The sequence below is a fragment of the Dendronephthya gigantea genome, unplaced genomic scaffold (genome assembly GCF_004324835.1).
Source record: "Dendronephthya gigantea isolate DGI-Jeju-01 unplaced genomic scaffold, DenGig_1.0 000256F, whole genome shotgun sequence".
NCBI lineage: Eukaryota > Metazoa > Cnidaria > Anthozoa > Malacalcyonacea > Nephtheidae > Dendronephthya > Dendronephthya gigantea.
Window position 1 is genome coordinate 190,062 of NW_021163266.1, and position 19,806 is coordinate 209,867.

The 19,806-nt window shown below is 34.6% G+C and overlaps 3 protein-coding genes across 3 annotated transcripts in view; 1 reads left to right on the forward strand and 2 right to left on the reverse strand.

Annotated features, from left to right (window-relative positions):
- The window catches only part of LOC114540936 (sodium/calcium exchanger NCL2-like), a 33,889-nt gene extending 32,292 nt beyond the window's left edge, over positions 1 to 1,597 (reverse strand). The window contains exon 1 of the mRNA XM_028560933.1: positions 1,501 to 1,597. Coding sequence (XP_028416734.1) covers positions 1,501 to 1,557 — 57 coding nt within the window. The 5' untranslated portion in view covers positions 1,558 to 1,597. The remainder of the gene's footprint in view (positions 1 to 1,500) is intronic.
- A 1,616-nt stretch (positions 1,598 to 3,213) lies between these two features.
- Positions 3,214 to 15,439, reverse strand: LOC114540941 (hexosaminidase D-like). The gene is made up of 20 exons (XM_028560938.1): positions 15,360 to 15,439; positions 15,188 to 15,285; positions 14,687 to 14,760; positions 13,861 to 13,960; positions 13,578 to 13,648; positions 13,297 to 13,393; positions 12,949 to 13,015; positions 12,554 to 12,663; positions 12,037 to 12,124; positions 10,710 to 10,788; positions 9,943 to 10,031; positions 9,077 to 9,236; positions 8,678 to 8,749; positions 7,361 to 7,420; positions 5,597 to 5,732; positions 5,371 to 5,453; positions 5,016 to 5,103; positions 4,664 to 4,768; positions 3,973 to 4,059; positions 3,214 to 3,850 (listed from the first exon to the last, which is right to left on the reverse strand). Exons 2-20 carry the CDS (start codon positions 15,244 to 15,246, stop codon positions 3,628 to 3,630), a joined length of 1,848 nt encoding a protein of 615 aa, XP_028416739.1. The 5' UTR covers positions 15,247 to 15,285; positions 15,360 to 15,439; the 3' UTR covers positions 3,214 to 3,627.
- A 60-nt stretch (positions 15,440 to 15,499) lies between these two features.
- On the forward strand, positions 15,500 to 19,449 carry LOC114540940. Its single transcript, XM_028560937.1, has 7 exons — positions 15,500 to 15,650; positions 15,876 to 15,982; positions 16,494 to 16,556; positions 16,656 to 16,809; positions 17,924 to 17,983; positions 18,907 to 19,031; positions 19,157 to 19,449. Exons 1-7 carry the CDS (start codon positions 15,500 to 15,502, stop codon positions 19,244 to 19,246), a joined length of 750 nt encoding a protein of 249 aa, XP_028416738.1. The 3' UTR covers positions 19,247 to 19,449.
- Positions 19,450 to 19,806: the final 357 nt, after the last annotated feature.

Here is a 19,806-nt window from a genome sequence, read left to right on the forward strand (position 1 = left end):
TAAATTAGTTAAATGCTTCCGGCCGTAGTAAAAAAGTATACAAAATTGGTAAAAAAAGTATACAAAATTGGCTACTTTGCATTGCTATATTTTCCGTATTACAGTCGAACCTCTATTAAGCGGCCCTCCATTACGCGGCCACCTTCTATTGAACGGCCATATATCGAAGTCCCGAAATTTTTGTAATACAAATACTATTAACTATCCCTCTATTAAACGGCCACCTCTATTAGGGGCCGCGGCCACCCAAAGAGCAGTCCCAAATCATGTTTTATATCAATTTTAACTTTTAATAAGCGGCCAGCCTGCAGGATTAAGTCTAGGTAATTGTGGAGAGTCGACAGCTAAAAGTCGAGCTAATTTGCTTTATTTGTAATATGATGCTTAAAACTTATGTCATAACACATGCCACTTTACACCTCAAAAGCAATGTTTGCATGGCGGCATTGTTTCGCGTTAAATCCCTCCTTTTTAACCTTTTCCTTTACCAAATTGATCTCAAATTCATCTCCTGTAAAATGAAATTCGCATGGAATTTCCAACCCATAGCCTCCACTTTTATTTACTCCCTGAAAATTCTTTATTACCTACTGCCTGATATTTCTAAAGTCTATTCACTATTATATTCCGTGATTTATAATTAAGAATAGATTTTTTTCTACGTCCAGAGTCGATTATTTGCGTACCTCTATTTAGCGGCCACCTCTATTAAGCGACCACAGTGCCTATCCCCGAGGGTGGCCGCATCGACTGCATCGAGGTTCGATTGTACTTGACATTTTGCGGCCAAACTTGGCAATTATACTAATTTCAGTATGCTCTTTTTAGCTGGGGGAATTTCCCTCTTGTCACCTAGATAATAATCTAGGTGATAAGCAGAAAATAAATCACTACAGCTAAAAAGAGCATACCGAAATTAGTTTCATGGTCGCTATATTTTGAATTTAAATTCACAGCAACAGAAACGAAAATTAATAAATGTAGTGAGAAAATTTCGGATCGACTATGGATGGAACACTGATAAACCACAATATAGTGAATATACCATTCAAGAGCTATAGTCGTTTGGTCTCAAAAGCGGAGCATATCTGTTCACACACTGACACACGTGACAACTGAAATGGACATCGACTACCATTATAGGCCATGTTTGGTACCGCTCTAAGGTCTAGATTCGTTATAAAGGCGAGTATATTAATAAACAAATTTATGATTGTAGATTGATTTCGGACGGCTTCTTGGGTTTCACACGCGGTCAAATAATTCAAATTCCATGCGCTCACACTGATGTAAGAGTACAGCCATATTTTATTTTCTAATCTTCGACAAATTATGAAATACAAAATGATAAGATTAGCAATCCAGTCAAACCAAAACAGACGTCTAATCCAGTCAAGCCAAAACAGACGCCGGCAAGTAGATCCTACAATTAATTAAAGCCGATAAACATATTTAAATAAGCGCATACATGCAAAGCATTTACTTAATTTATAAACTTACCACAATTGAACACACACAAATTGCGAGTAAGATGACTGTATTGAGAAAATTGCCCATACTGCTTAAAATTTTTAAGACGTTCTCCTAAAATCGCGATCCAAAGACCAGTACGGCTGCACTCAAGGAAAAGTCGGAAATAATACCAATTATCGCGAGTTGCGAGAAGACCCCGAAGCTAAAGTTGATTATTAACAAAATCGGAAGGGGGGAGGTGTTTTTTGCGCGTGCTTGCTCCTTAAGGATTTATTTTAGAATAGTGTTGTAATTGAACAAGATCCACTGTTAGCCTATGCTAGTTTAAACGTGGTCTACTACAATGAGTAATATTACTATATAAACACTAACGGCTGTATTCTGAAACTTACTTACACTAACACTTGAGAGCCATTCCAGTAAGGTGTACTCAAGAAGAGTTGAAGTGTGAGCATGAGTGGAGTGTGAGCGATATGTTATGCTCATTGAGGTAAAACTCATCTTCAACAAATGTTGTCTGTATTTTTAGCGCGAGTATCCGTATATGATCTGTTGCCGTGTGAGTTAGTATAAAATACTGAAAACACTAATGTAATTTTTATATAATATAATTTGTTTCACATAGAAATTCGTCGACACAATCAAAAGTTTGAAGAGATGTTCTCTTGAGAGCATAAAGCGAGACTACGCTTACACAAATGTTACAACTATTCAAAACTATCGTTCAGCCTCGTTCCCAGGCTCTTGGAAGTATTTCGCGGATACAGGGCGCGGGTGCTTGGGGAGGTTGGGAATTTGCAGCTGGAGACGCGAATTCCCAAGCACCCCCCAAACACCCCCGCGCGCTCAGTGCAGTACCGCGAAATACTTCCAAGAGCCTGGGAACGAGGCTGGAATTAAGTACTTCACGAGTCAAGAGGGCCTGTAGAACGGGCCCAGCAACTAGAGCAACTCGGAGACCCGGCGCACACATTTCGAAATAATCCAGCGACCGTCCGAGGTAGGAAACGAGCCAAGTCAGGGTATGTTGAATGTCCCTTTTGGTTTGAATAGCCAGCAACATTCCATCATAATCAAATTAATTTTGATGTAATAAATATATCTAGTTATGTTAGTTATTAAGTTAATAAAAGATACTGTAGTACGAGTGACTGCTAATCAGTTAAGCGTCAGGAGAAGTGCGAGATAGAACGAACGGTTGATTTGGAAATAGTTGTAATAGACAAAGTCCTACGGGGATCCACCCTTCAGGTACTGAACTTTATCTGTTTGCATGTATGTTTGTAGTTTGATTAGTGTTTATGTTTATGTTAAAGTTTAGTTTGATTTATCGTAAGAACTTAGAAAATGATTGGAATGCATGTATCTTTATACCTTTTACTTATATATAGTTAAACTTAAGTTTAACTATATAAAGTAAAAGGTATAAAGATACATGCATTCCAATCATTTTCTTAGTTCATACGATGAATCAAACTAAACTTTAACATAAACATAAACACTAATCAAACTACAAACATACATGTAAACAGATAAAGTTCAGTACCTGAAGGGTGGATCTCCGTAGGACTTTGTCTATTACAACGTTAACTATTTCCAAATCAACCGTTCGTTCTATCTCGCACTTCTCCTGACGCTTAACTGATTAGCAGTCACTCGTACTACAGTATCTTTTATTAACTTAATAACTAACATAACTAGATATATTTATTACATTAAAATTAATTTTACTACGATGGAATGTTGCTGGCTATTCAAACCACCTTTATTCATTCCGACTAACCAGGATAGTACACACACTGGTCCACACTGGTCCCCCAGCGAACAACTAATCGAACATAATTTCTGTTGTGGGAAACCAAATTGTAACCATATCCAAATGATTTAATTGCATTTAATTAAAAGTTACCAGCCAGTATCACGAAAACTAGAAAAAACACGTTTGTTTTATTGTTATTGTGCCGAGTGGATGTTGTTCCTCTCCAACCTCACGTAAGGTAAACATGAACCTGTTAGCAATATCAGTCTCCAGCTATGGTCTTCGTTGGCAAATAAATACATAGAATTGACAGTTGCAAGTAACCATGCACGTACATGCTTACTAGCCCCTGTAATAATTACTAAATTTATTTATAAACTAAGCGATTAGGATTGTCATTCTCGTTTAACGACCTGATTAGTATCAGGTTTTAATACTCGTTGTTCAGCTTCGCGTGCAGCCGTACGGATTTTCATCAAATGCTGTTTTAGCTCTTCAGCACGCGACAGTTTATTTTTAATTTTGTCCCATATCCATTCATTAATTGTGTCGTCATTATAAAATTTAGAAAACGTGTTGTCGACCAGCTTTGTTAACTTTTTTAGTCGCATTGTGGCACTATAATGAAAAGAACAAAATATGAACATGACGGTATTAAAAAGAACGTGTGCAAAGGCGTAAGGACATTTCTTTTATGGGGGAGGGGGGCTAAATTTTAAAATGGCTTGATATTAATATACCTTTCAATTCTTTGTAAAGATATCGTTAGTTGAAAGAAACTAATTTTCAATTGTGCAAACTGTCTTTGATTAAACCAAGCAGGCATTCTATTAATAAAATAAAAGAGTCAGTGGCATACGGGAGAAAAAAATTGGCGGGGGGGCACATATTCTTGTTAACAGACCTGTAAAGACAGTGGATTTGAAAAGAAATTAATCTTGCACAACATTAATATAATAATGAATATAACCCCCCCCCCCCCAATTATCGTCTTCCGTACGCCAATGAAAAGAGTTATTATTTGTCATTTTGCGTATGGATGAATGACAATCTACGATTGATGAAATTAATGCATCAGTGCATTTAAATCTTTTAGTTCAACTGCGTTTTTAGGCGTTTTTACAATGATATACGGTGGATATCCGTGATTCCGCTTTGATACAATCGGCCGTTGGTGGTGGGTGGAACGGAGTGGAAAGACAACAAAATGTTGATATATTTTACTGGCATTCAAAGGATTACGCATTGTAACCACGTCACTATAAACTAAACGTCCATATAAGAAACAGATCAAATTGTTTCGAAAAGATATGGAATTATGGAATTACTGGTAGCTCGTGGAAAGAACAAAATCTCATTCGTTGGCTCCATTCACCCCATTAATTTGTCCTATATACATAAACTAAGAAATATAAAGTAATATCAGTTTACCGTTTCTCGACGGATGCTAAAGCATTGTATGCCCTCTGCAGAGTTAAAACAAGCCCATAAACACTGTGACCAAGGAAACGCCCTTCGTCTCTATCCTGAAGATCCCTGAAAATTGAAAAATATTTCCAGGCTTTCCCATAATTTTTAAGTGATATATCCTATTTGGAAACAATGTAAAACTTCTACGTGTAGCTAATTTTTCTAATGTATGCATGCATTATATACAATGTTCGATGTTGTAGCTATGAATCTGCATGTTGTAGATTTCAGCGGGCAATTCAGTTCGTCACATGTAAGTACTAGTCACATGCAATTTCCATCCTTACTTCTGACACATAAGACTGATACGCACCTTGGAATGTCATAAACATCGAAAAGAACAGGAGATTTAAAACCAAGCTGTTGCGATACAGCCCATAATGTTTGGTTTGAAAGGTCGCCTGTAAACAGTGCAAAACAATAAATGTATGTGAGAGGTTACACTCATGCAATAAAAATACGTAACAATGTCCATGCAAATCCGAGTAAAAGTTAATTCCTCTTCAAAGACGTCAAACGTGTAATATTTCACGTATTAAATGTAAGCACAAATTTCGTCTATCGAGACGAATTATTCGTCTTTAGAATAAACACAGCTAATAAGAGGTTAAGTAAAGCTTGAAATAAAATGTTCGATTCGGTTAACATTAGAGATGAAATGAACTGACCTTCTTTCAAAACAGCTAAACATAACGCTAAGGATGGCAATCCAGCAGGTAATAACTCGCACATCGTAGCGTAGTGATCGTATCTTAAAAATCGTAAATATAATTTCGATTCCACATTCCAAATATACACAGAAAGAAAGCCGATTCTATGCCGCATGGCTTAATTGCAGTAAATATACGATAGTGCATGTACGTAAAGTATAGCTGAATTTATACTACATAATACCTGCTCCATCCAGTTAGTGCAATTCCATTCACTTTCACATTTTGAGTGGACAACATGGATAATATCTTTAACCAGGATTTGTGATTATCAATGCGATCTTGTATAGGAACAAAGTTTGTATATGGCGTGTCAGCTCCTATAAAAAGTATATATTTTTAAACGCCATACTCCATAATAAGCAATTCAGGATTGGGAAAGCGTTGTTTGTTGTATATATATAGTTGGCAAGAACGACGGTTCCCCCGTTGTTGCAACGAAAAAAGATTGCCGTTTTTAACAAAAATATTGAACAAACTCATTGCCCATTTTTTATTTAAATTATTTAAATAATTGATAGGCTTTTTCGGGTAAAGCCAACGATTTTTCAGATAAAGCCAGCGATGTAATATTACCACCTGTATTGTGAAAGCTTATCACACTTGAGTGCCATTCCTGTGAGGTGTACTCATCAAAAAGAGATGAAGTGTGAGCAAAGTGAAGTGTGAGCAATATGTTCTGCTCATTGAGGTAGCACTCATCCTCAACAAATATTGTTCAATTTGTATTTACTGAGGTCACCCAAGTGTCACTTACAGAGTCGTACTCGCCCTTGTTATCAAGATCAGTGAAGTGTAGTTTGACTCCGCCGCAGAGACACGATACTAACATAACCAATACATACGTGCAATATGTCCCAAATAAGACAGTATTTTTCTGAACTAGAGAACTCACTTATAACAGAATTATAGTTGCGGATAGCCATTATCACCGAGAAGCATGCCTTGGATGTCACCACGCCCCAACTGCGCGCACAAGCGAGTTTAATACATATTCTTGAGTCGTGCACACTGCCTGGCAACCGCACAACAATGTTCTTGTATTTCTAGATTTGGGACAGAAACTGCTTGGACATTCAGTGAAAATTCGCCCCAACAACATTATAGGACACGAGCATATTCTCATGAATTCAAGTTTAGTTTGCTGTAGCATTTAAACAGTAGAAAATTTGATATAATGAATTTTCAGTCGAGCAATGGCCTCAGATACGCGCTTAGTAATACGACTTACAGACGGTTGTGTTATGTCACAAAGGTCCGCACATGCTTCCTGAAACGTGCGAGTTGCATAATAACGTAAAGTCAATAAAAGCTTAATTTCTGCAGGAATTGGATTCCCTCGTTCGTATGTCATAAATCTCCCTAAAACCATCCTTAGTTGATCTAAATCTGCTTTAAATCGCTCCTCATCATAAATTTCATAGTTTAAAAAGTAATTTCTATACTCCTTTCTGTTAATGAGTTGCAAATAATCCAATTGTTGTAATCTTTCAAGCCATAGATTCTCCATGTTGTTTATCACAACTTTGTTTGAGTGTTGTTCAAGGGAGTGCTACGCTCCAGAGTTGAAAAAATGCTGTGGGTAGGCGGGCACCACCCGTGAGGAAGGTTTGCCTTGAATGAGGTTTGTGAGGAAGTCGAACACTCGAATTGATCACATGGATGTACCAAAAAACGAAATATTTCTTTATGCTGGTTGCCACTTGACTCAGTGACGTAACGTCATTTTCAGGAAGGTTTTCAAAACTTGAAATCCTACCGGGGAAGGTTGAACTCTTTTTGCAACTCTGCCACGCTCATACTCTGTTCAAACACGACTTCTTCCGAGGGCAAGCTTCCCACTCATCGAGAGTGAAAGAGCACTCGGTGAGTGCAGAGTTGCACTTACGAGTAATGAACCCTCTACTCATTGAGTGTGAGTATGCTTTTAGAATTCAGGCGTACGTACCTTTGAATGCACTTGCTATCCAGACTTTCGAGAATGCTTCAGAATATCTGTTCCACATTCCTATAAAAGTGCATCGATGAAACAAAACTTTGTAATAAAGCGATTATGAATGTCACAAAACATTATTTTTTTGACATTAATTTTACACTTCTATAAAGACCTATTTCCATGAGGCGAAATAGTACGGAATTTCTTTATGAATTTCTTTGAAGTTAGTCGTGGAATTTCTTTATGTATGCATCAGTAGGAGAATTTTTGGGCTGAATAAGCCGAGATCGTTCGCTCTATTGCAAGTCCTTGTGAACGCTGCCAGCTTGACGCCGTTAGCTCTGTCAAAAGAGAGCTCTAGGAAAGACTACGAGTACGACTACGAGATTTATCATATTCGTGCCAAGCTCTGTGGTTTTACCTATACGCCATCTGACGAAGCTCGTAGTCGTTGGGCTTTTTTAGCATTTCGGAGACGAAAATTCATTAAAAAATATCTTTTTTTGTTTAGCTATATCAATTAAAAGCCAACAAACTACAGAACGGCAGAAAAAAAATTTATCACAGGCAGCCATCGGTGCAGCAAGTGGCCTGGCGTGCATGTGCATGACGTGAACATTTTAGGAAAATTTGAGGACACGAGTATAACCTCTATATAGTTATACAGTTCTTAGTATACGTATTCTGTGCTAATAAGACACTTGCATGCGCGAAATTGAACTCATTAGTTTATTTTTTTGAGGTCGTTTCATGAAATACGCCGTATTAAAATCGTTTGCCCACCAGTGACGACGTACGATTTTGGTAGAAAAAAAAAATTGAAAATTGTGATGGAATATTCGGAAACATTTTATAGCTCTGATGCATGCAGAAGTAAAAAATAAGATGCATAGTCCGAACAAGACAAATTGTTATGAAAAGGTAACCTAGATTCTCCAGTATAACCAGGGAGCAGCGTGGCAGCGTCTTCAAATAACTTAGCATTAAATGTGGTATAACTATACTTCCTAAAATAGACAAAAACACTTCGCAACGTTTTGGCCTGACGGCCTTTGTCACGTTAGTATCAGAGTACTTACTAACTATCCTGACGAAGGCTCTCAGGTCGAAACGTCGAGAAGTGCTTTTGTCTATTTTAGGCAGTTGTTATATCACACTTGATACTAAGTTAGATTCTCCAAGTAACATGATTATCACAGGTTAGCATGATTTTTAAACACACGTTGAATCCGGTATAAAAACAAATAGATTTTGAAACTACATAGTTTATTTGGAAGAATAGGTTAATAAATAAAGTAAAAGGTGGTATACTAAATTAAATATCCTTACCCGGAGGAAAATGTTTATCAAGTCGAGCTGGGTAAGCCCATATCATTGGCTGAACGGCACGAGCAGCGATATCTAAAACAAATAATTACAAATTAAAGAATAAATAAACAGAACGTTATATGCATATCGAGCATGGTGTAAAGTTAATAGAGGAAATACGAACACGACAGGCAAACTCACTACACCGTTAAAATTAAGCAAGGCAGCAAACGTTAGCAATGATATTAACGTATATACTTTCATAGTTCATACAATACTATCCATCACGCAATACAATTGATTCGTAATACCTCCCAGCAGGTTTCAAACGAATAATTGAAATGATTCACATCTACGCTGCAATTGGCTAAACTCCAATTTGAACAAGCTATTTTATTATGAAGGCTTTCCTGAACTCACTTTTCAAATCATCAACATTCCACCTTCTCATCATATCATCCCATAATATTGGAGTAACTTGATTTGATACAACATGGTCAATGACAGGCAACATGTGCTTCATATAAACTTCACTTGCCGCAGAAACATTGCAGCCAGAACATGCCTTCAAACTCCAAACCTGAATAAAGTTTGACTAACTTTTAAGTATGTTGGCAGCATGTTTACCTATATATTACAACAGTAATAAAAATACATGCGAAGACGACCAGTAAATAAGCCGCGAAAGACCAGGTATTATAAACAGGAATATTTTTAAATATACCTTATACCTTTTATAGCGTAAACATAAAAGTAGAATAAATTTTACTTATCAAAAGATGTCAAGTGTTTTCGTTTCTATTTCCAACGTTAATTTCGCTTTATATACGAACCAAAGACCATTTCTATTTTCACAACAATGAAAATAGCGGAAAAATTTTCAAACTCGTTATGTCACTCCGAAACGTGACATTTTACCTCGGATGTAGCGGCGTATAAGTCCTACGAATGTTTTACTTCCCAGTAAAATACCCCCGGCTGTATAATTAGTGTATTCATGTGATGATAATGCATCACTGATCCTAATATACGTGACAAGAGCATGATGATTTTTTTATTTCGATAAATAATTTGTAGAGATAGCAGTACATGTATTTTTTTACAGGATGCAAAAATACGGCGATTGCATATTATTTTGTAGATTGCGCTATCCCAGATTGTTCACGATCGTTCCCTGATGAATGCCCGCGTTAACGCTCTACAAATTGATGATTTTGTATCTATTTTGCAGTGAAGTCGAAGGTCAGTTTTGGACAATTTAAGCCATACCATGGGGTTTGACTCACCTCATCTCCGCCAATATGCAAATACTTGATGTAGCCTTTGTGCATTCGGACTATTTGATTTACCATCATTTTGACCAGCGGTAGAGAACCTGGTTGGATAATTGCAACAAAATAAACTCAAATATTAATTATTTTGTACGTTAAAAATAGTTGCAATAGACTGTGATTACGTACAGGGTGGAAGTGCACATTCCCTATAATTTGGAAGCTATGATTGTTCTCCTTTTCACACAATATGTATATACGACAATCCAGAGAAAGCCGATGACAAAGTCATGTGACATACATACACGAAGTAACATATAGCTGAAAATTTGGCGGAAATTCGTATTGTTTCCGTTTATATTTGAAGACGAATTATCCGTCTGGATGAACTTAACACCAAGTTCGTCTCAGCTACTAATTCTAAATTCTGTCAATTTCATGCGTATCTGTGAAAATTCAAATTACAATGAATAACCAATAAATGTAATACAAGCTGTCTTTTTGGGGGGGGGGGGGGCAAATGGACCTCATTATTTCTACAGCTTCCTTTTTCAACATTGCCTTGGTTTAAAGAAAGATCGTTGAATATATCGTTTTCGTCAACATTTGCCCTCACGAAATATGTCAATAAAATAGCTGTTTTGTATTTTTCCTGCGGGGAAGGAATTTTTTACTTTTAACTTGTAGCTAAACCAATGGCAATGTTACAACATTTTATCTTGCATATCTTAATATGCTCCGGCACCCTTCAATTTCTACCTAAAAGCGAAAAAGTTACTAACCTCTATTGTTTGGATCTATAGCGGTAGTCATGTTTGCAACATGTCTTAGGTGGGCAAACTTCGGGTGTTTAAGAACAAACTGAAACCAAATGGACAAAGTTGCATGCATGAGAAGGTCGTTAGTTAAAGCTTGAAGGGGTTAGTTGAGTTAAAATATCCATGCAGTAAGCCCGTTTATAGCTACAACACCCAATTTATTAGCACGACACGGCAAATTGGTACCAGTGCCCAGTTTTATTAGTGTTTAGGCTAAAAGGACAAAGGCCGGGATTTTATGATAGTTCTAATTGCATGGCGAATGGGTATCTTTACTTTTGGGGTCAACTAGGATTTAAATATCTAAAGTGAAGTTGACATGTTACAGCCGCCTCGTGGTTTACGACATGTTCAAAGACCATGGATCAGGATGATCACAGAATCTCTCGTTGTTTGCGCCTAGAGAGTGTTGTTACCAGAGGCAGGGTGATTATCATATATAAGCAGACCACATTAGTTGCAGAGGCCGGTTGTACTAAAAGCGTTTAGCTTAAACGGCGTGTACAATTGGAAAAAAATCAAATTAGCAGAAATATTTCGATGTAAATAGCCCAATTTTTAATGGAAGTACATATTTAATACATAAGATGCAGGTTCAGTCATTCACAAGAAGTACAAGATATTTGGCTTATCCACCGTTTAAGCTAAACGCCCTTCGAACAACCGGCCCAAGATATTCAAGTGCAGTAGTCCCCCGCTAACTCGAACTCGCTTAACTCAAACTTCTCACTAACTCGAACTAAATCCAATCCCCCTAGGATTTGGTAATGTTCTTTATAGTAATTTACTCCGCTTAACTCCTCGTTAATTCGAACAAATTTTGTTTTCCCTTGGTCAAATATATCCGTTTATCTCGAACTTTGTTTTAGTTTTGCAGATCGTCAAACCTTAAAATGTGAGAAGATACCATTTCTATCGAAACAACAGCAAAATTGCATTTCTATTGAAACAACAACAACTTAATCAGTGTATAATTGTCTATAGATGCTTATAAATTTTCACAGATTTTGTGTAGTGCCACGGTCGTTATTAATCTAGCCTTTTTTAATTTTAAAACGTCGTCCACTCTCGGTGACAATTCATTTTGGTACGCATGATATTCCTTGATGATTCGATTGAATTTTATACCTTACTGTATCTAATAACTTATAATAAACGCGATCTGACACCGACTCCGGCTAACTCGAACCCTCGCTAACTCGAACAATTTTTCTTTCCCCTTTGGGAGTCTGAGTTAGCCAGGGTCTACTGTGTTTAATAAGGACTCATTTTAAAACAATATATGCATTACCTCCATGTGTCCAAACGTCTGAACTAAAGGTACCAATAGCAGTTGTTGGGCCTGAACCTCCTTTAGAAACATCGTAATTTCGTTTAAACTAAATAGAGAAGAATATCGATAAATAATTTTTACCGATTGCATAACTTTCATTCAAGGTCTTGTTTCTATGTTTGCATGATACCATTAAGAAAAAGTTTTTCTTATTGAACAATATTGACCTTAGAGAACAAATTATATGAGAAATATACCATTGCCATTTCAAAAGAAAAGTGAATAAACAGTAGGGTTTATCTTTCTGATAACAATATCTGCATGTGTTCGTAATATATTATCAAAACATAAGACCTTATTATGTTTATTTATTTTCCCAAATATAGTCCACCATAATGAGGGAGAAGACCCTTACGTCGAAATGTAGTCTGTTGGATAAAGCGAAATCCTTGGGATAAACTCGGCTTGTAAAAACTAGAGCATTTTAAGAACTAACCTTTCTCTAAATCATATGTACACGTTTAAAATCTCTAACCTGTAGGCATAGTGAGATTTTAACACAGAGATTTCTCCATCGTATGGAAACATATCCTCATATTCAACTAACAATCCTGTTGCTCCCCACGACTTGAAAAACGAAAGCAGCTATAACAAAGAAATAAAATTTCCCCGGAGGGTCAGGTACTTACCTGAAGGGGAGATGTAGTTCTCCGAGGACCTTCGAAGACTGATATGAGCAATACTGGTGCAGATCCGCGGCCGGCAGCGGTCTGGAACCCTCTTTTTTCGTGGGTTCCAGACCGCTGCCGGCCGCGGATCTGCACCAGTATTGCGAGTATCAGTCGGAGAAGGTACGAAGGAGAATGTCCAGCATACGTTATGTTAAATAACGATGTTTACTGTACTTCGAAGGAAGATTGCAGAAATTACCTTCAAAATATAATCCATCTTTGGAGCTGAACCTTTCAAATCTAAATGAACCAGCTTGTTAAAAGACCTATAAAACGGGACCATGCAATGTCCACATTTAAAACCATGTAACAAATACAATTCTATGTGGTTGCAAAATAAAGTAACTGTGCAGTAAATATAGCATCAAGTTCAAAGAGAGGTTAATATATTTTAAAAGTCACACTGAATGTATCTTGTGGAAAAGGTAGATATCTATCATCCAGCATTGCATCAAAGTTGGGTAATTAATGATAAGTACTGTTATCTTAGTCAATAGTATTAAATTAAAAGAATTATGAAAAAATGAAAAGAATTATGAAAAAATACCTTGACTTAATGTGCAGATTTGGCCTAACATTTGATATTTTAATATCCTGCTGTGTCTGAAGGTTCATGATTATATTTTCTTTTTTCCTCAATTTTTCTAAGGGTTAAAAAAATAATTATGTGAGAATGTATTTTTCAAAAATTATATGATTATGATATTGATGATATGTTTCTCTAATAATTGTTAGAGGGATGAGAATATGTCAGGTACCTACTTTAACTAAATATATAATATTAAATGTCATAAGGTCATTGTGTTATTTTAATTACACAAAGTAAACCTCTAAGTTCTTTAATGACACTTGATTCATAATCCTGACTATTTCTTGATTGCTGAGATGGAAGCTTGGGTCTACCAATAACATTAAAAAACAAAGATTTAGATGATGAAGAGGAGAAAATTATCCTCAGAGGGTTCATCTACCATTCTTAACAGCAGTCTAAGTCAACAAATGAATTAAAGATTAATAAAACAAAGGAGTAATTTACCAGTATATGTATCTATGCCCAACCTCAAATCAATTACTAAAAATCATGATTGAGCTATGAACATGGCAATGGTACCTATGACTGTTGGCAATAAAAGATTTTCTTAATTCTTTTATTTCTACTTGATGTTTCACTTGAAGTTCATCTATCTCATTTTCTTTTTTCCACAACTTTTCTAAACGAATTAAATCAATATCAGTTTTAATAATCTTAGAGTGGAACTCAAGTCCGTTTTGCACACAAGTTCTGCTCATAACAAGTGAGGGCCTGCTGATGCAAAAATAGCCTAAATTTTGCATCTTTCTTATTTTTTTTTAACTTAAACTACAGTTCATATTAATGTAGAGCTGTAGCGAACCTAAATGTGTTAGATATTCAGACAGCACATTGTATTTTAAAATACATATAGTCAAATTTATATATATATATATATATATATATATATATATATATATATATATATATATATATATATATATATATTTCCCTTTATAAGGTACCAGCAAACAATTACATGGAGAAAAAGTGATAGTGTGTATGTACAATGAAGAAAGGAAAAATGTTTGCTTTCCAAAAAATAGTTGCAACATATATATGAAACTGACCAGGCCTTAGACTAAACATTAAACATGACTACTAAAATAATTTGATGGCTTCCCTAGCACAATTTGCAAGTCACTGCAGGTTACTTCAAATCATACAGGGCTTAACTAAACAGATACATACTTTACATGTTTTAAACATTGTAAGTTATTGTAATTACTATAACAGACATGTATAATTATATTATGAAGGCATTATATAACTAGGCATGGCTCTTGCAGGTTTAATCATCATTTATCAATGATTAATGATCAATTATTAATTATATAATCAACATACACAAGCTGAAATTTCTAACCTTTCAGTTCTGCAATTAAAGATGAACTATCAGATTGACTATTCTTTGATCGCCGTGTCGATAATAAGAGAAACCTGAATATGAATGAGTTTTATATGTTTAGCACAAATGTATATTGAACTTAACAGACAAATTATACAATCATGTAGCTGTTTCATTAGCTCCTACTTTTCAGTTTGCAATAACATGATCCCTTTGACATGACCAGCAGCGGGTGAATGTTTATGAAATACTAGATGACCGCAGTCTTTAAATTTTGGAGTATATGCCAAACCCTAAATGTAATCTTTGAACGAAAATTTAACTTTGAAAGAAATCACTACCTAACATGCATCTAAGGATAATATAGACTTGCATCTAAGGTTCGAGTGTTTAGTAGGACCGCTAAGGTTTAGACTTGACAAAATTTATGTGTATTATGTTATGGGTAATACAAAATTAAGGTGAATATATAGCTGGTACATATGAACATTGATATTATAAATGAGACCAAAGACTTACACAAAAGCCAAACCAACGATTGTAGTGATAACAACACGCTTATTCACGCGCGTCTCCATAAATTTGGAAATTTCAAGCACGTACGTCTTGTGGAATATCTATAATTGAAAAATATAAAGAATTACAATAATGAATGTTTTGAAAAAAAAGAGTTTGTGGCTTCGGTACATACTATAAATGAGTTACTCTACACTGAAGTGAAGCCATGGTTTACGATCACGGTTATATTTAATGTCCGGTCGGTCATTATCAGGGCGCTTGGTAATTATCTCCGGGTATCAATCTCGTGTTGTTATTTCAGTTTGTCACAATATGGCGAAAGATAAAAATGAGATGTCGAGTAACTCTACAACAAACGTAGAAACACTAGATACACATACAAAAGAAGCCTTGGAACTGCTTTTCGTAAAAGAACAAGAAACATACGATGAATTTCTTGCTGGATTTTCGCATTTAAATAGAGGTGTGCTATAAATTAATATAAAATTATAAGAAGTGAAAAGATACGTGAACTGCTGCCATAAGTACATATAAAGAGTTGGTTAATTGTGTTTCAAACGTTTAATTTCATTATTTATATTATTGTGATGTGTCGGCCCTGTATGATGTAGTCTTTACGTGCTACCAGGGTAAATCTACATGCAGATACATTTTCTGACAATCAAACAAAAAATTAATTCACATTTAGAGCCAATTTCTTCATCTATCCAGCATCTAATTAATGGACATGCAAATGATGCAATTAATAGTGACAGCAGTGATGTGACAGAATATGATGTTGATTTACCACATGAGGTAAATATATGCAGCCTGTATTTGCATATGTACCAGTTGGCTATAATTAAGACAGTTAATAATTATATGTAGCTACAGTTAATCTGAAAGGTGGAATAGGTTTCTATGAAGAGATGTAATGTTATGATAAAATTGTTGTTGAAATACGCTGACAAGATGAGTCATAAATATTTTATGTGAATTATTTGTAGTTAGTTTTAGTTGGTTAGGATTACATTTAGTATTAAAATTTCTATAATGCTGCAATATACATGCCATAAATACAATTATGGTATATGCAAGTTGTTGAAAAATAAACTTATTTAAAATTAATAGGGTAAAATGGCTTATGCAGGGCTGCTTTAGATTATATAAGTATGGGTTATTAACTGATTGCAAGAGGACCTGAGTTTCATAACTGTTCATATATATTATATAAGCATCAATCAAAATGTTATGTAATATTGTACTTTGTAATTGGTATAAATGAGAAGACAAAGGTTGGAATAATAAACATATAATTTTTTTTCAGTTGTTAGATGCTAGTGATTATATGGAATCCAATATTCAAAGACCTTATCGGTCAAATTTAATGGTACGGTATGGCAATATAACAGTATTAATTTACATTTAATTTTTGAAGAAATTCAATTTATCTTTTTTCTATTCAATATATTTTTCCTAAACTCCCCAGATGGATAATTTTGTTGAAGATGAACAGTTTTTGCTAGGATTTGGTGATGACACTGTTTACAAACCTTCAATTCTCGAGCAATCATTTCAGCAAATAGAGTATGAAAAGTCTCAATCATCTACATGTGAAATGGTTACAAATATGAATGTCATAGGTGATTTTTCTTGTTTTATAATAAAAACTAGTTAATACTGTATAGTTTATAGTTTTCACCCAGGAAATACCGGTTGGCGCAAAAAAAAGGTAACCCTGTTTGATTGAGTATAATTTCAAGATTAAAGGAACTATTGCACTAAAATTATGATTTTTATATTCTCTACCTAATGTCTAACTTAAATTTTGATATATAGCATGAGGTTTTTCATGCAATTTTGACTGAGATATCGCAGTTTCAATTTAAGTATGCATTTTCCAAAAGTGTAAAAATTAGCGGCTAAAAATGGCATATTAAAGTAAGTTAACAAGTCCTAGTATTTTATGGCACGTATTCTGTCTGTTTCAATGAAGTTTAACTAGAAGCACTTGACAGATGGATTAGGTTTTTTATTTTCTGTGTAATGACATGTTGGAAAGCGTTAAAACAAAAATTATCTATTTTGGTTTGGACTTTGTTCCAAATGTTTCATGTCGCATGGCCATGGGGGATAAAATTCGTTCGATAGCTTGCTAATATAACAAACAATCTCGCACGAATTCTGCTTGTTCTTTTCTTAATATGCCTCGTTTAACGATAGCTACAACAGCGTGTTTGAGTTTTCACAGAATATGCCAGGGTTAACAATGCTCAAGAAGTCATATCAGGAAAAAAGTTGAAAACGAACATTATCTTTTCTTATTTATATGCCATTTTTGACTAATTTTTGTATACTTTTCAAAAATAGGTATTAAAAGTAAAACGCTGATATCTCGGGGAATATTGTATCAAAATACGCATGGTATATACCAAATTTTAAGTTAGACATTCACGAATCTAAAGAAAGTTATTTCAGTTTAACAGACGTTTTAGTTTTGAAGTTATACTCAATCAAACAGGTTAATCTTTTTTTGCGCGACCCGGTATACTTTACAGTTTTAACCCTAAAATTTAATTATCATCTGTAATTTTTTTCCAACAAGTTGCATATAAACTTTTAGTCTGCATATGATGTTTTATTTGAGAGAATATTTAAATTAATTACTTGATTTTTGCATTTGAATTGTTCTGATATGGCAATGTGCTGTTAGCAGCATTCTTGACAATATCCTTTTTTCACTTTCTTGTATATTAGATGAAATAGATGTAAGTTTGAAAGAAAGAATTACTCTTCCTGGAGAAACTGAAATATATGGTAAATGCAATTATTGCTTTTGATGATTTTGTCAATTTCTTGAATCAGCTGGTTTTATATGTTGAATGTGAAATTGTCATATAAAGACTATAAAATTGCAGGTTCAAGGCAATAAAATAGGTGAAAAACAGCCTAAGAATATTTTTGGCATAATAGCATATATGCCAATAATCTTCAATGCTCTGTATAATTATAGTATAATCAAGTCTTATGTTTTGATAATATACGAACACATGCAGTTGTTGTCATTAAAAATACAGTAGTAACATAGATAGAGTAGATGCGACACGGTATTTATGGAAAAACACGCAATCAGGAGTAAGTCTCATGCATTAATGAAAGTTATTTTGTGTTTATGAATTTTTGGAATTTACGCAAAAAAGAACGTATCCAGTAACTCATTCCCCATATCATATCATATGGCCAAGGTTTAAAGTAAATTTGAAAAATGATCTAAAAAGTGACGTTTTACGCGCAAAAAAGCCTTAAACATTTTTTAACATTTATTTAAAGTTATAATATAAACACCGTATACATGTATCTTAATTTCGAATGGAATTATATACACACTTTAAATTCAACCGGATTCAGGGTCTAGTCGCGAACCGCAAAGCATCTATGGACTGTTTGGAGGGACAAATTATTTCAAACTTATATTTCCTGTCCCTCCAAACAGTACATAAATGCTTTGCGGTTCGCGAATAGACCCAGTATCCTGCTCGATTGGAAAATGGCTAATTGCCAGCGGCAGTAGCAGTGTGTATATAAATCAGTATAATTCCACTCGAAATTAACCCTTTGAACCTCTAGAATTTACGTTCATCGAGTGAAGTGCAGGGTAGGGGGGTTATCTTAACATCTAATCGTTGGAAACTTTAAGTTAGTATGATTTTATCAATTTTAAATTATTATTTTAAATATAGACTCAAAAAATGCTGAGACAAAATTACGATATCTGGATATTTCTACTAAGCGTGATATAAAAAATGAGAATTTAAGTAAAGATGTGTTACAAGAATATCCCAAAGATGGACAAGTTATGTCAAATGTAAGAAAAATGATAATGCTTAGATGTAAAAACCGAAATTGGCGAAAACACTTTATATCAGATTATCCAAGCATTTCACAAAATGCAAAGACAATGTTTTTTATTGTTCAATTTTCTTTTATCAGGGACGTTGTGAGGTTGTTCCTTTCTCAATGGATGATAACTTTGACTATGATAACATAATATTGCGAACGAAATTTGAAGTAGAAAAGTAATTTATATATTCGTATACGTGTAATTGAACACTTGAACACATGCATGCATATATATAATATGGTTATATTTCATATATTCGGGATAAAAGATGAGAATTTGCTAAATCTACGTGAAATATAATGCTTATATGCAGAATCTAATTGTAGTATAATAGTTTGTAATTGTAAAAGTCATGTGAAACGTTAGAGGAGTTTTACAGATTTAACCAACAAGAAAGATAAACGGAGAACAACATCAGAATTTTGAGGATGGACTATAGGGAAAATCGCAAGACAGATTGTACGCGAACTTTGGTTAAAATCACAATCGAAAAATTAATACATTCGCATGCTTATACTAAAAAACAGTCTACAATCTATATAGACAAAAGTATAATTATTCTCTGCTCTTTAAGGCATATTTTGGTTGTTCAACAACGTATTGCCCCGATATCCTTTTTCTAAACATATATGTTTTGCATAGAATAAATAAACGCAATGTAAATTTTTAGTCCCGGATAAAAAGCCAAGTTCCTAATACCAATTTTGATAATACCAATTTTGATAATACCAATTTAGAC

Excerpts from the sequence above, each read along its gene's own strand:
- LOC114540941 (XM_028560938.1), bottom strand. The coding sequence starts at position 15,246 with ATGGAGACGCGCGTGAATAAGCGTGTTGTTATCACTACAATCGTTGGT. Across the intron at positions 13,016-13,296 it reads AATCTGCACATTAAGTCAAG|GTCTTTTAACAAGCTGGTTC; the intron begins GTATTTTTTCAT and ends CCCGTTTTATAG. Across the intron at positions 5,104-5,370 it reads TTTAGCTGTTTTGAAAGAAG|GCGACCTTTCAAACCAAACA; the intron begins GTCAGTTCATTT and ends CACTGTTTACAG.
- LOC114540940 (XM_028560937.1), top strand. The coding sequence starts at position 15,500 with ATGGCGAAAGATAAAAATGAGATGTCGAGTAACTCTACAACAAACGTA. Across the intron at positions 15,651-15,875 it reads ATTTTCGCATTTAAATAGAG|AGCCAATTTCTTCATCTATC; the intron begins GTGTGCTATAAA and ends ATTCACATTTAG. Across the intron at positions 15,983-16,493 it reads ATGTTGATTTACCACATGAG|TTGTTAGATGCTAGTGATTA; the intron begins GTAAATATATGC and ends ATTTTTTTTCAG.